At 40.7% G+C, this 16,592-nt stretch overlaps 1 protein-coding gene across 1 annotated transcript in view; it reads right to left on the minus strand.

Annotated features, from left to right (window-relative positions):
- The window catches only part of Cerkl (ceramide kinase like), a 96,659-nt gene that overhangs the window by 32,285 nt on the left and 47,782 nt on the right, over window positions 1-16,592 (minus strand). The window contains exon 3 of the mRNA XM_031370775.1: window positions 2,204-2,335. Coding sequence (XP_031226635.1) covers window positions 2,204-2,335 — 132 coding nt within the window. The remainder of the gene's footprint in view (window positions 1-2,203; window positions 2,336-16,592) is intronic.

A 16,592-nucleotide genomic window follows, 5' to 3' on the forward strand; every position in this document is an offset into this window, starting at 1 on the left:
CCCCTTGTCTTCTTCCTCCTCCTTTTCTTCCTCCTCTTTCTCTTCCTCATCTTCTTTCTCTAATTGTGATTCAGCTGGTGAACCATTTGCCAAACTATATGTTAACAGTATCATAAAAAAAATCCCAGCAACTGTATATCAAGGTGTGGTAAGCAAATTGCTGAGTGTAGCATAAGATTCAGCTGTGTTTGGACTCAAGCTAGGATGGGATACATTGCTGGGGACTTCCCAAAGCCACTTTGCTCTTTTCCTGTAATAAAATTCACGTTTGATTCGGGTATCTTCCTTCAGCCTTCAACTGAGGGAATCTACCCTCAGGTTCCAGGAAAGAAAACAATTGTCCTATGTTGAACACAGATAATCAAACCAAAAGAAAATTTTGACACATGTTAGGGTCTCCTCTTCTGACATATACATGCCTCTCTTCATCCCACTAGGCAAGACCAAGAAAGGATGGAATTTAACTGACAACTGTTTTTTGAAGACAGGAAAAGGCAGATTCAAGACACATTCAAAATTGTGAAGGTATAGCCAAAATTACAAAATAAACTCCCAAGATACTATGACATTATAGATCCCTTTACCACCCCCTCCTATGTATCCTTTACTTAAATATGTCTGTTACCCTCCTTTCTCTGCCTCCTTGGGCTCTTAAGAAGCCCAAGGATTTGTGTGTTTTTCTTGAGCCCTCATCAAAATTAGTATCATTTCTAATACCATAAGTTTCTATGCATGTGCCTAAACAGTATTCAGTCTTCAGTATCTGTTTGGATCCATAACTTTGTATACTGTAAGAAACAAGAATGGCGTAAGAGATTATTTGCTTGTTTGTCAGGCTTACCTCAAAAGTTTGGGCACAAGTGGTATAGTTGCCTCAACCTCCGAAGTACAAGGTAGTATAGTGTCTCGGTTCCAGTGATGGATTCATAAACTGACAGATACATAGTAACACCCATGCAAACTGCTGTGTAGTGCTCACATATGGAAAGTATAGGAGCTATGAATGAGCCTGATATTCACTTAAGTTTGGATCGCAAATCATTCCAATCTTTAGAACTATTCAATAGAAAAAGGGATGAATCTGAATTATATCTCTCTTGTGAAACATCTGTAAATACTCTCAAAGTCATAGCTGAAAAGGCTAACTTTTCCCTGTAACTCCATTTTAGTCGATTTGAGAGGTTTTTTTTTTTTGTATTTTATTCTACTGTATTATTTATTTGTTTTTACTAAAAACATGTATTGCTATATAGGTCAGACTGGCCTCTGACCCCCAGTCTTCCTCCTCCGTCTCTTCAGTGCTAGGATTCCAGGCATGGGTTGTCAAGTCAGCCGGGCTCCTCCTTAGTGCCAGTAACTTCTCTTTAACCTCCATGCTGGGAGATGTCACTTGGGGTGACTGAATTTCCCACAAAGCTTCTTTTGGGAGCAACTTCCTCTACCTGAGCTCTTCAAGACACTGAATCTCAGAGACCTTATTAACAGTGTGAGACCCATCTCCATCTGTCACAGCTGAACAAAGCCAGGTCCCTCCTCAAGAAACATGTCATTAGGACTGTGAAACTTCAACTGTGCTTGTCTCCTGAGTAGCCTCATTACATAATAGACTTTATTGACTACTGTATGAAGCACATTCCTTTTGCTATGGTGATGCTCTATGGGGGAAAAAAAGCCAGGAAAGTTCCAGGCGTAAGCAATGTCCACCCTTCCTGGTGGACATAAGTTGACTTTTAATAAAGTAAGAGAATTGGTCACCAAAATGTAAATGCCCCAAAATACACTACTGACAGTTTATTAATTTTTTGACTAGCTAATTCCCATCTTCCTTAGCAAGAAGCTAAAGTACACTCTTATGTTCGACAATTGATCACATTCCAGGTTTCTCCAAAATCAACTAAAACCAGCAGTGCAGTGTTTAGTTTTGACCTTACCTAGCCTCCTTTCTCTCTGATGTCTCTAATTTATGTCAATTTGACATGCAAAACCATTCAGTCCAGAAGTCTAAAATATTGTTATTTCAATACAAAATAGCACGATAAAAGAATGGCAGCTCTGAAGCTGGCCCAGGTTACGGAACAAATGAAGAAAGCCTTACTTACGAGCAGCTGTCCGTGCTTAGGTAGAGTGACTGAGCTCCCTGTGGAGTTTTAAGTGGTAATGTTACACACAGACAAAGATAAACAAACAAACAAAAAAAACGAACTTGTCACATCAGTCTTTATGCCCGCAAGCTTCAGCAGAGGCTCCACCTTCTCGTAATAGACTTGGACAGACTCCTTTTTGTGACTCTGGGGGTTGAGGAGGATCTTGAGAGCCTTTGGCCTGCTCGTGAAACCTAAAATGAAAGTGAGTAAGGTTAGGTTGTCCATCAGAATATCACACACCTATCTCAATGGCGTTTGTATTTGTGTCTTACATTCTTGCTTGGATGTGGCTTCCCATTGTGTGAAACACAGTGCGTTCCGTTCCCTCTTCAAGTAAGTCATGCATCATAAGAAGCATTTTATTCACGAAGAAGGATTTAAACGACAGCAGCAACTCGAAAACACAAAAGCAATGCTGATGCCTGCTGACCCACTCCCGGATTAGGCGCTGCTTCGTGGAGACAGGCTATGGGCTGTGACCAACAGTGAGGTGCATTTCTTCTCCTTACTGGAACTGGGCACCTACTGAACTCTGGCCTACTGACATCTGACCTACCCTATGACTCCAGGGACAGGACTGAGCAAGCAGGGGTGGGTCACTGTTATCAACCAGTGCTGTATGTGCTGGTAGCTAAACGAGGGCTTTAGGTCAGAGTTCAAATCCCAGGAGGGGCCCGGGGAGAAAGTGCTTTTCTCTGGGGGACTGGGAAAGCACCCCCGCCAACAGCAATCGGTCACTGTGCTGCCTCACAGTTGGGACTGAGATTTGATACTGCAATTTTCTAGGCTTGCAAGATGCTTAGCACTGAGAACCCACTTGGAGCAGGTGCAGAGCAAATTGTCTGTCGTTAGGAAGGGGCAGGAGCCAAAAGGAAGCTGACAACCATTTCGTTTGTGGTAAGCTGCTCTCAGAAGACAGCCTTTTAAGGTTACAAAAGCAGTTAACATCCGTTTCGAATAAAATCACCACTAAAGATAAATGAAAGTGAATGCCCATTTATATCAAATTCTGTGTTTTACACTATTACACTTAGAATAATTTTCTCTTTCATGGTATTTGAAATAATAGACTACTTTCACCAGCACATACTGTTTTGAAATCAGGGAGGGCTTGACTTGAAGAACAGAAGAGCCATGTTGCAGTCTTTGGACATTCTCAGGAAGGCTTCAGGGTCTGCTTTATAAGGAGCTTCATCGGCCTCCTAGTCACACATGCTGAGACCCCCCCATCCAAAGCGAGGCCCCGTGCCTCGCTTTTTCCAGCTCTTGTATTTGAGTGAGTACTGAAAATCCTGCATTGCAAGTGCTAGCTCCTGGGCTTTGTGAATCTCTCACCCCCAATCCCCTCTGGTACAGAGAGGGTTCCGCTCCTGTCCCAACATGCTTCTCCTGGTTCGCTCCAGCGTAGCCACTCCTGTTAGTGCTTCACTGTTCCGAAGCTGCCCTGGCATCTTTGCTGTGGGCACTGCTGCCCAGACCCCTTAAAATGGCCATCAGAGACTGCAAATGTGATCCGAACCCAGTTCATCTCCTTCAACTGCATTCACCTTCAAGAAAGACTTATAGGAGCTTTGTTTTCTATCCCGGCCAGAGAAGATGCAGCTGGTATGAAGCAACAGTGCGGGGACATCTAGACTCAAAGCAGAGGCATGAAACACAATGGGAGTTTGTGGGAGTGGAACTGTATGGGACGGGAGTTTGTGGGGTGGGAGTGTATAGGGTGGGAGTATATGGGGCTGAGAGTATATGGGGGGATCTTGGGATATATGGGGGGGGGTGTTTGAGGCAGTGTTGCTCTTAGGGGTCTGGAAAAGTCCTCTTGAAGAAAGGAATATTTGCATGGGGCTTCCCCCGCCCCCCACCCAGAATGCCTTCCGCCATTACTCTCCAGTTCATTAAGCAGTCTGAGAGGGCTGAAACTTCTAGGTGCTGCCAACCTAAGCGAGCACACAGAGCTGGGTTGACACCCACGTTTCCTGGGCAGTTTCAACTCCTTCATGATAACTCTGGCCATTGTACTGCATCAGATGCTGAAGCTGCTGCTGGGCCTTCTTCATTCCATTTTCTGTTTCTGTTTCATTCAGTTTTTCAGTTTATTTTTTTCAAGGCCGCCTCCCAGCTCACTTCCTCCGAGGAGCCTTTCTTTGTCATCCCCGGAGTCTGTTTATTTCACTGCTCTGCTCCCATTTTGCTCCAGGCTCTTCCGGTAACCTGTTCTTGTATTGTCTTATACAATAGTCTCTGATGGGATGTCTTGGGGCTTCCACTAACCAACCACAGTTCAGTTAAAAATGGGAAGCTTGACAGTAATATGTTACACTGTGCTAGGCTTTTTTTAAGCATTCAGTTTGACAGGTTACATGGACACTAAGCAAATAAACAAAATAAAACAAAAGACAAAACAAACAAACAAACAAAAAACAATAGATGCATGAAACATTCCAAAGTTAGAAAAATCTTATTTTCAGAAATTAGAAAAATTGATTCAGGCAAGATTGATTGAGTCATCCCTGACTCACCGGAATTAGAGAAGATTATTTATATTATCCTAAACTTTCCCCTTTACAAGCTACTAAAGCAGCAGCAGCTGTGCATTGTGAGAGTGTGGATCTGATGAGAATACTGTTGATGTCTCTTAACCAGGAACTAAGCAGACAAATGTCTCATTTTTTTCACTAAACCAGGCCAGAGCCAGGATCTAGCTTTAAACTTTAGGTACCAAAAGTCAGAAGTAAATTTGTCCTTGTCTGTTTACGTTTAGAGGTCTACATTAGCCTGAAAGGTCCTCTTTTTGTTTGTAAACAGACAGTATCCATATAGTTGGTGTTATAAAACCTGTTTCTCCATTTTTCTATGATCCTAATTTTGCCACCAACACCTCCATGCCTGCTGTGTATTAGGCAGAAGCAGGGGATCAGAGGCTCCATTAGTGACAATCCCTGTCCTTGCAAAGATGACATCCTAATGGCTGGACACAGAAAGGAAGGATTTCAGATTAGGCCAGAAGGTATCTATGCTAAGGACAAAATTATAGCAAAGGAAAGAAGGTGTAGGTGACTCCCTAGAAGGGAAAGTCAGTTCCCCAGAGCTTTCCAGTTTATCTAGGGACTTTTGTTTTTTACTGCTTAGAAAGAGATGTATGGTGAATTTTGAGCAAAACAGTCATAAAACCTCTGGTTTTAAATAGGCTCACTCTGTGTAGAAGCTGGTGTTCTTAGAAGAACCACAGGAAAACAAAGTCAGGACAGATAGCTCACATTCTGAGTAGAAGATTTTTCTTGGATCAGAGTGGGTACCATAGGTGGCAAAATTAGATTTTGCACGTATTTTAAAAGTGGAACTGAAACAGAGAGATACCATGTGTGCCACCAGTTCTTATACATGGTGCATCTCTCTGCTTCTCCCATATCTACCCACCTCTGGGCACTTTTCCCCTCCGCTGCCATATCTCAAGGGTCAGAACTTCTTCCTCTTTAAAAATACATGCAAAATCTAATTTTAACATCTATGGTGCCTACTCTGATCAGGGCCCACTCGGACTATAGAGAGAGGTCTGGATCAGCTAGGACTGTATGGCAAGGACCCTGTCCAGAACAAGGCAGTCGCAGAAAGATTATTATGGGTGAGTGTGGATAACGTAAAAGTCTCAAGATCTTTGATGGATTTGACACAGAGACTAAGAGAACATGTGTGAAAATATCAAATTGCCCCCAGTATAGTATAGCAGAGTAAGTGCCAATAGAAGCTTTAGTCTGTAAGTGGAAAACAACAACAACTCAGACACTTGTACAGGTAGTGCAAACTAGAGGTCTGAAGGTCTAAGAGCTGAGAGCTTTTAAGGGTGGGAGGAGAGAGGTGGAAGGAACTTAGTAGCATTACTGGGAATGAATGGTTCGTAGAGGTGGTGACCCTCTTAGAGGACTGCAGGGGGAGCTGTAGGCCCTCGGGAGAGCTGGGTCACTCCTAAGGCAAGAGTGAATCCAAATATCAGTGTTTGGGGGGTGTGATAAGCAGGTGAAAGTGTAGACTTTACTGATAGTGGACCATTCTTCCCAGAGGACAGAGTGAGGGTGTCTGGAGCTGCAGGAATCGAGGGACAGTGCTGGGTAAGCCATGCAGAGCATGAGAGGATGAGCTCAGTAAGGAGTCTTCTTCTGTGCTGGGGTAGAATTCACACTGTTTATAGTTCTGGCTATAAGGTCTGCTTCTAACTAGTATGGATCTGAGAATGGCTCTCTGCAGCCTCTGGCAAAACTAGCAGAGGAGCAACATTGCCCAAGGCTAGAGCTCTCCAAAGACCATCCTGGTCAGCTGACTGTACTGTCCAAATCTGAAGCCAGATCCCTGGGAGGCCGTAGGGCAATGCTTTCCTTTGTCCCAAAAGGCTTCAGTGGAAAAGTGAATTTGAGAACCTTCTATCGACAAGTAAAAGAGTAAAGAAGGGACAGGACCCAAAATCTTAATCTACTTTTTCCAGGATACCTAGCTCCCCTCCTGGGAGACCAATACTGATAAGGCTCTAGAGATTCTTCCAGAAATACATAGGCATGCACAAGCAGTCTGCATATGTACTCTAAGTCTCTATATATCAGGGTTTATTTTAAAGATGATTTTTGGGGCTAGATGGCTCAGGGGTTAAGAGCCCACCTCTAAGTCTGATGACCTGGGTTGGATTCTCTTTGACAAAGGATATGCAATTAGGATGCCTAATTCACTTTGGTTTCAATTTAGTGTTTTCTTGTGAGAGATGTTGGAAAATACAAATATTTAAAAGGCTGCTCCCATTTTTCTGTAAGCTTGTACATCACCATATTTTTCACGTGAGTTCTGTGTGTTTCCCTGGTTGTTTTAGTTATAACAGTACTTTGGCCTGGAGCAAAATCATGGTTGCATGTTGTATAGTGAGAAATACATTCCATGGTCTCTTTGGCCTGGCATTTTTATTTATGATATTTCTTACATGCTGAGATTTCTCAGTACTTACCACTGAGTTTCTCTAGCATTTATTATATGGCTTCTGAATCTTATGTCATATTTAAAAGTCCATTGGGACTTTAAACACCTCTATTTCTCTTTCAATACTTTTTCTCAATTTCATATTCTTAAAAATTCTATCTGAAATTTATTCTGGTAGAAGAAATAAAATGGAAAGTTGACTTTATAGTTTCTCCACTTGGCAGTCCACCTGACCCAACATCACTCATTAACTCACCAGCCTCTTTCCGTGGATCCTGTTTGTTTCTATAATTAATAGCTTGGATTTTTCCATGTTTTATGCTAGGGTTTTTCTCAGGACCCATGCAGCTTGCCTGGGAGATACAAGTCCAACCTCAGCCCCCCAGGGTTCAATGCTACCCTCAGATGCACCAAAATGTGGGAGGTGTAGCTCCTTGGATGTGTGCTCGGAGGGCTCTTCATTCAGTCACATGTAGCATTTTGTTATGGTTGCTGTTGATGTTTGGAATGCTGGGAATTGAACCCAAGGCTTTTGCACATTCTAATTACTTGTTTGAGCCATACAGCACGTGATCATTAAGATCAATTTATCTAGCATCATAAATCTTTCTTGTATCTTACAGGATTACATTAAAATAAATTTACCTTAAAGAATCTTTTGACATTTAATTTTTTACACAAAAACATATTTCCTCATAATTAATCCTTCTCTATCCCTCAGTACCATGTTGACTATTTTCAGATAAATGTTTACAGCTGTACTGTTTCACTTTTTATGTCTTTGCTGTCAATATTGCTCCCCCCATCCACCTCCTTACTTTATATCAGCTACAGAAATCAAAACTATTGATTTCTGCACATAAACTATATTTAATCCTCCCACTTTTCATCATAGGAGTTCCCTGGAACCTCTTAGATTGTCTGGGTTAATAATTACTTTGATCAGCAGTAATGATCATTTTACATGCCCTCTTACCAACTGTTCGAAAATTTCACTTGTTCAGGATTCTATCTGCCATGGTTGGTCTCACCTGTCTAGGCCCTATCTAGCCATACTGATAAAAGACAGTCCTGTGAGCTCCAGAGCGTGGGAGGAATACCTTGAGTGTTTTCCCACAGAGGCTTTAAAGTCAGATGCACATTATCAGGTTGCTAACACATCTGTGTCTTATGATTGTTAGCATTCAGACTCAAGGCTGATCCCAGGCTTCCTGTATCAGACTTGTGTTGTCACGCTGACAGCAACCCCATGAAGACACTGTAAATACAATCAGAGTTTTGCCTCTCTTCCAAGGCAAAATTATTTCCTCTAATAATCAGGACTATCCTTTCCAGTGTAGCAACTCATTTTAAAGTCACATATTGGTTCATATACTGGCATCTGATTTAGTAAGGTGGCCTACTTCTTTTAAATGTCTGACAAACTGAATAGTTCTCATGTACCCATGGGAAAGTCTACTTATGATAAAACTTCTAAATTAGCAGGATCCAAAGTCATACAGAGGTAGGAAGCAGATATCACTGGGTGTGAACATGAGAGGCAAGGATGCTCTGGCTTACTCCCCTTGATCCACAGAACACACAGACAGCTAGACTGGGAACTCTGATGGTACAACAACATTTTTCTGTCTAGAAAAAGTGTGGTACAACAGATACAAGATGAAGCTACTGGATCCATTGTTAGCCAATACCATCACTTGTTTTGATATCAAAGAGCCCCTTGTATTGTGAAGGATTTAGGTTATTGACCTGGCCCTTCAGGAGGTACACAGAGAGTGGTGTGAGAAACATGGCAGATGGGAATGCAAACCTACATCTAGATTCTGCCTCAATAAAACACTGATTTTACACAAGTGGGAGATGCAATGTAATTCACACAATCAGCATTCCACCCACTGATTGGCTAGTTCCTCTGGGACAAGGCACCACGTGCAGTACTCAAGGCTGATGCTATGTTCCCAGTTAAGCATGATGGTACGGTGATGAGGAGTGCTGTTTGTTAAGTCTGTGCTTCTCCCGTGCCTGTCGCAGTACCACTTTGTTCTACAGATATCATGTATGTTGTATGTCCCTTTGCAATAACGGAGATGAACATCTATGGAATGCATCATGCTTTCTCTTTAGAATGAGTTCTCTTTGCCAGAAAGTTATGGAGGAGAGGCATCTCTGTGCTTCGTTGTGGAGGTGTGCTTCCTGCCTCATCTTCATTGTCAATCATTTTTCCAAGTCCCTGACTGTCTGGCCAATCTCTTAAACACCATCCACGAACTCACCAACATCCCGCATTGCTCTTAATTGCCGTGAACCTGCTCACATACACCAAGCCCTCCAGTCATTGTTTCTTTACAGCAAGTAGTGACTGAGATTGTGCCAGTCAGTCATCTTTCTTCTAAATCCCCTGCTTTCTTTTACGAACAATTTTGATTACATTGTGATTCTCTGGGAGATCACTTTTTGCTGTTTGATGGAGGACTGTCTATTCTCACTCAAGCGCAACTCTGTCTCATTTGCTCAGGTCAGAGGCATTTGCACCTTGCTTTGAAAACTGGTAATTACAAATTAAGTATTTATACTGCCTTTTAAAGTGGTCCTGTGTTTCTAAGCAGCAAAATAGCCTAAGATACAGACACCACATCCACTTCATAGAAGGGTAGTATTAATTCCGATTAAAAGACAGAAATCTCTTATCACCCGTAATTAATTAGATAAGGCAAGGATAACTGATCCATCTCAAATGCATTATAAGAAATATTTATTGAGAGCTAGAAACTGAAACTAAAGAACCACTCAGAATTTACTGTTTTTAAATGGAAATATTGCAACAGACAGATCTGGTTGTCACTAAGTTGTCAGTTTTGCCTACTAGTGGAACAGTCATCATTACATGCCACCTGTCATGAGGTACACAGTTCCATTTATGGTTTTATCTGAAATGGCCAAGATGAATCCAATTAAACTTTTGAATGAAAACCCAGTTTTACGTTCTAGATGTTGTATTGAGAGGACCAAAGAACAGGCTAAATGATGCCATGAAGAAACCACTAGGTAGTATAGAGGAATCATCTAGTTTCTCATTAGAAAGAACCACCCTAAATACAGCACATCGGGATGTCTAGAGGCCAGAACAGGCGATCCTAGTAACCACTAGGACATCCACTAAAGTGTCTATAGAACCAATAATCTGGGCTTTTTCAAAGTCAATGTCAAAGAAAACACACAACTAGGGAAGGAAATCAAGTATCATTTAAATATATTTAATTAAATGAAAGACTCATAATAGAAAGTAACTAAAAGTACATTATGGGAAATAGGACATTTTTGATAGACACCAGTGATAATAAGTAAGTTTGGTGGATAATAATATCTGAGTATTCGTGAAATGTCTAGTTTAAAGGTAAATTTAGGGTAGATATAACATTCATCAGGTAGGTATATTACAATGTCTATAATCTACTTTGTAACACAATGATACAGTGTTTAACACAAACATGGGAAGGCAATAATAACTAAGTATCAAGTTGATGTGCACACAGGTACTGTTCCAGCTGTACTCCTATTGCTGTGACAATGTACCCTGACCCAAAGGCAATCCAGGGGAGGAGAGGATTTGCTTACCTTACAGGCCCACTTATTGCACTCCATTATTGCAGGAAAGTTACAATGGCAAATACTACGTTTTCATTGCCTGGTAGCACACATCATCATTCAGGGGATTGGAAATATATTTATTTGACTTTTTAAATTCCTCTTTAATGCATTTCTTATAATGCATTTGAGATGGATACAGGATCTCCTTGCATCAAAAGTTTTGACTTTCTGCCACATATACATATATACACACATATATATATATGGAGAGAGAATAACAATAGAAAAGTATAAAACAGATTTCAATTGCATTAAAGAAACCCAATTAAAGAAATTAACACACTGACAAGCTGTATTATAGAACAATTTCCAAAATGCTATGATATAAAACAGGCTAAAAAGCATAAAACACTTATGTTAATTTCTGAAGTACAATGAAAAAGGCTTAGACAAATATTTGATGGAAAATCAACAATCTATCAAAACCAGGTTTATGATGGACATCTAAATTCGTTGGAGGAAGTATGAAGCATGTGAAAGGTACGGCTTCTTTCCTGCCAGGTTCATCTTCCCAGCCACTGTCTCATACTGAGCCTCCGTATATAGGAAGTGAAAGTTGGTAGAAAATATTTAAGAGCTGGCAAATGCTTTTTTTTAAATTAATAGTGGCATAGGGAATACACACTGATCCTTTTGCTCAGAACTTAAAATCAGTTCACTTTCCAGAAACAAATCAATTAGAACCCAAGGCCAGCCATAGAGCTGGAGAGTCAGGCTGCCCTTCATACATACAAAACTGTTTGCTTTGTAAGGGCAGCCTCCATTTTTCAGTCCTTGTTTTGGACTCAGTGTGATGTCCCTGAGCTCCACTGGGCATTCAGCCTCCAACATCTCACAAGAGAAAGGAAGACGCTGAGAAGCAGGTGGCCCAGAGGACGGCACTGGTGAGCCATGAAGCCAAGACAAAATTCACCACTTACTATTATAGCCAGATGACTCTGTAAGCCTGTTTTCCATGAAAAGAACTAACTACATAAAAGCACTCGGAGATCCTGAAAGCAGAATGAAGCAGGTAAGGCATGGTCCTTTAAGGGTTTTTTTCCTTTTCTTTTCTTTTTTTTTCTTTAAAGGAATGACTCACATGCCAGATAACTGAAAAGAAGGTTGTTTTGTTTGTTTTGATGAGAAAACAGGCATGCCTTCTGGACTGAACAGAAACAATTTCGCAGAACCTGGGAATGTAGAAACACTGGGAGGATGAGTGTCAGTGCTGAGTCAGGTCAGCAGCTACAAAGAACCCAGTGATCAATGTTTTAGCCTGGCACAACACCAGGCATCAGACTCAGGACCTCATCCAAGGACAGACTGATTAATATAAAACTATACTGAGACATTTCAATCCCCACCCCTTAGAAAAAAATGAATTTCACAGGGGCAGTGATCACTTATTCATAACTGTACAATAGTATGAGCACCTCCCCAGTAGATAATCCAGGATTTAAATAGAAGCACGAGTCAACATTAATATGCAACTGACTGAATTCTCAGTCCCTTGGTAACCTCTCAATTCATACTCTGGAGTAGAGACCTTTTGAGCACGCCAGTTTGCAATGAACCAGCAGTGTAAAACAGAATGGCCAACTGCTCCTCTGTTAGTAACAAATGTGCTAATATGTACTAGTTTAAACTTGATCTATCAGTGAGTCAATGAACCATGAAGGGTGGGGGTTAATCAGGGTGTTCTCCAAACAAAGGCTCCTGAGAGCCTCAGGGACACCACCCCCAGACTCACATCTGTGCTGTTTTTGAGTTTGAGTGTGATGGGAATGGCAGGGTGCTCAACACAAGTTAGGAGCCCAGAATCCTGCATTAGTCTTTTAGATATTCACGACTGTTTTACACAAGAAAGCAAGCAAGTTGTCTGAAAGCTAAAGCCTAAACAGGAGAAACAAACTCCTTGGCTAAGAGTGCTGCTTGAGAGTTTCTGAGAGTGAAGCGGGCCCTGTTAATGAGTAACAGCAGTGGTAAAAGCCTTTCGTGGAAGATCTGACTCTTTCCCGGCAGAGCTGAGAGGGGAAGTTATTCTCCATCTTAGGTGATTTATATTGAAATGTATTGATTTCCCTTTATTGTCAAACAAAAGCATATGTGTACTGATCTTTACTCCTAGAGATAAAAATAATTCTAATGCCACAGTTTGACTTAAAGTTAAAAAATAAATTCGCATGCAGTTTGCCAGTGTGACCAAAATCTCTTTTTCTACCGGCTAATGTGAAGGGACAGACAATTAACAGAAGGAATCACCTGCTGGTGGAATGATGTAAATGCTTCACTGTTTAGATAATGGAGCCAACACCAGCTAGATCATGGTGAACAAATGAAAGCAGAGACAGATAGACTCTGCTACCTTTTCCCAAGCATAGGCTCAGTTACAATAATTATCATTTAAATACAATTAACATCTCAGGAATCTAATTTGATGGCACAATTGGACATTTAATCACTCACCAAAGTAGAAAATTATAAAATAACAGATAGTTATTTCATGACCGTTTTTAATTTAATAATTTAATCCAGTGAGAAAGTTTCCCTAAAGTAGCTATTTCTGTACTGCAAGTAAGTGCTATGACTGGGTGTGGTTTGAAATGAAATATTCTCAGTGATCTGTAAGATCTCCAACGCTCAAAGGAACAAACACCCAAAGGAAGAGATGGCATCCGGAGTAGGAAAAAGTCTGCCAACCACGCATCAAATGGCAGATAATAGCCAGCCCATGGGATGAACTCCAAATATCAAACACTAGAAACTAAATACTCCAGTCAATACATGGACGGATGATCTGAATACACAGTCACCAAAAGAAAAAATACAAACGGTGGGTAAATAGTCTATCTAAAAATTAATGTTGGGGTGCTTGCAACCAACTAATGCATTTATAACACAAACCTTGCTAGCCTTGGCTCCGAAAACATTATGAAAGAAACCCCAGAAGTATTTTTAGAGCCAGAGGAGCAAGAAATCTGCTGTGAGATAGTCTTTTCTAAAACAAACAAGAAAACAAGATACAAATTAGAGGGGTATGGAAGAAGGGGTGGATTTGCAAGGAGTTGTAGAAAAGAAAGAAACAAACAAACAAAACCAAAACCTCTTCCATACCCTTGCCCATCAGAGAAATGCAAACTGCAATCGGATTTAGTGGCCAGTGCTTACCTAATACCCATGAGGCACATGTCCCTGGTTTGAGTTCCAGCAAGAAGAAAATTAACATGCATCATAACATGTTCAAGTGACTGACTTTAATGTAATTGAATACTAATAAAAGACATCAGAGAGAGGAGCAGAGGCAGAAGTAGCACTTTTAGAGAACATTCATGAAGGGCAGAGCCATTTATGGGGGCAGAAATTATAACCAAAACCAGTGAAAGAGTAACATATTTAGAAATTAAATCTCTGTGAAGCAGTGTCTAGGTGGAAGGGAAAATTCAAATAAGAACTGTGTAACTACTTAAAGATTGTGGTAAAAATATTTTACTTTTGGTCTCTATGAGCTACATTACATATAGCAGTAAGAATTCAGGGTCTTCAACATCTGCATTAATAAAATAAGAGTAAAAATTAATCTCCCCATCCAAAATTTAGAAATCAAACAACAAATTAAGCCTAGGGAATAAGAAGGGATATAAAAACTAAAAGCAAAACTGAAAGGCAGAGGTAAGGAATTGAGTAAGTCAAGTTACTAAATGAAATGACCCCTGCAAACCGAGCCCCCAGGAGTTGGGGATTACATGTAGGCTTTGATTTTTTCAAAACTTTCTTTTAATAAGGGTTCTTAGATGCTTTAACCTTCCTTCTGACCCACCAAAGGCAGTGGAAAGGAACGGTTAATAGAGCAAAGTGGACCTGTTTCCAAATAGTTCTTTGGAGCAAATCCAATCTTCTCTGCAGGGGATCAGCAGTTCAGTTCATATCAATCAGCAGCAGCCATTTGATCCACTCACAAATATTATTCATGAAGCAGTAAAGGCAGGTTGATCCAGAAGAAACCACAAGGCTCTGGCAATCAGCCAGGGTCCATGGAAGTACCACCAGAAGCTTTATGGTGTGTTTCTCACTATGAAGTCACAACAAATGATGACCAGCAAAGAATGGTAGAGCATACCAATACTACACTGCATTGTCCGTTGTATTTTGGCTTATATTTATATCCTTTCCAAACATCACATGTTCTCTCAAGTGCCCATTCTAGCAAAATACTACGTGCCCCTTTTCCAGGCTGCTTCTATAAAAAATACTACATGTCTGTGCTCAGCAATATATCCTCCCATGTGTCTGCTTCAGCAAAAGCATCCTCTCATGGTTTCCAGAAAAACATCACATGATATAACTGAGTCTCCAAAGGAACCAGAAATTTCTACTTCAATTACACCTGGAGATTACAGAGGAAATCCTGATTTGGAAATTAGCAGGAATGGACACAAAAGGTCCTACTTCAAAGAGCAAATAATAAACTTATTTAATCATTGAAATTGGAAAAGCATTGTAATTGATAGAAAATGTTCAGATCGCCGAGCAGTGGTAGCGCACACCTTTAATCCCAGCACTTGGGAGGCAGAGGCAGGCAGATTTCTGAGTTTGAGGCCAGCCTGGTCTACAGAGTGAGTTCTAGGACAGCCAAGGCTACACAGAGAAACCCTGTCTCAAGAAAACCAAAAAAAAAAAGTTCAGATCAATAGAGAAGATATTTTTAAAATTAGAGTACACCTTTATCCTCTGTCAGAGTGAAGTTATGGTGTGTCTTCATTTGCTTTCTTTTTGTACTTGGCCCTGAGATAAACAGAATTTCTTCTGCAATATGGCCTTACCATGACACCCTATGTAAACATGGGACCATGCAACTGAGGACTGAAACCTAGGGACCATGAGCTAGAATAAACTGTGTGCAAGTTGATTCAGTCAAGTATTTTGTAACAGTAACAGAAAACTGAGTGACCCATAGACTTTGTGGTTGCCTTTCTTGTTCCAGCCCTGGAACCAGTAAGCTTCTCAACATTCCTAGTTTCTTTGAGTGGAAATTGATACTGAGAAATCAAAATGTTAGATGTGTTCATTGTCCTCAGAATGTCTTCTGTTCTAGGTTCTCGCAATACAGGTTGGTAAGAGTTATCAGAAGTGAGGTTTATGTTGTTCTCTGATTCCCAAAAGTTTCTACAGTGCTCTTCTCCTTTCCAAATACCCATCTTCCTTCTTCCATATTCAGCTTTTCTCAAAGCACATTTGTTCAACCCTGTGACTGGTCATACATTAGGAGTGATCATGTGAAAAATAGACCTTCTAGAAGATCACAGTTGACCTACAATCTCATACTGGGCCCTACCTCTTAAGATTTCCACTTTCATATGATACCAACTTTTAACATCTGGGCTTCTGGGAAACATCCCACATTTTAACTAATGCAGCAAAGTATCTCATGATACCCACAAGTGAACATACTCTACAACATTACAATGTAGGTGCCAGCTCCAGTAATGGGTCAAACTTCCTTCCTTATCTTCCTTTCTCTTCGCATCCTTTTCCCTTCTCTCCTCTCTCCCTCCCCACTTCTCTGTACTCTCTCACTGCCCTCTCTGTTTAGGTCATGATATGAAGGGAAGTAACCTGAGAAACTGAGTGGCAAGAGCCCTTACCCTGCAAATGGCCCAGAAATCACACACACAGGCTTTGCTCGTCTCCTTTTTATGAGGGAGAAATCAGTATGTGAAACTAATAGAAATAGCAAATGAATGTTTTTCATGATATGTAATTTTCCCCTTGAGAGAGATTTAAAAAAAAAAGAATTAAAATTGATTCTTTTTATTATTTAAGTATTTTTCCCCTTAGTGCTGATAACTGGCTAATTTGAGAACT

This window comes from Mastomys coucha, unplaced genomic scaffold (assembly GCF_008632895.1).
Source record: "Mastomys coucha isolate ucsf_1 unplaced genomic scaffold, UCSF_Mcou_1 pScaffold15, whole genome shotgun sequence".
NCBI lineage: Eukaryota > Metazoa > Chordata > Mammalia > Rodentia > Muridae > Mastomys > Mastomys coucha.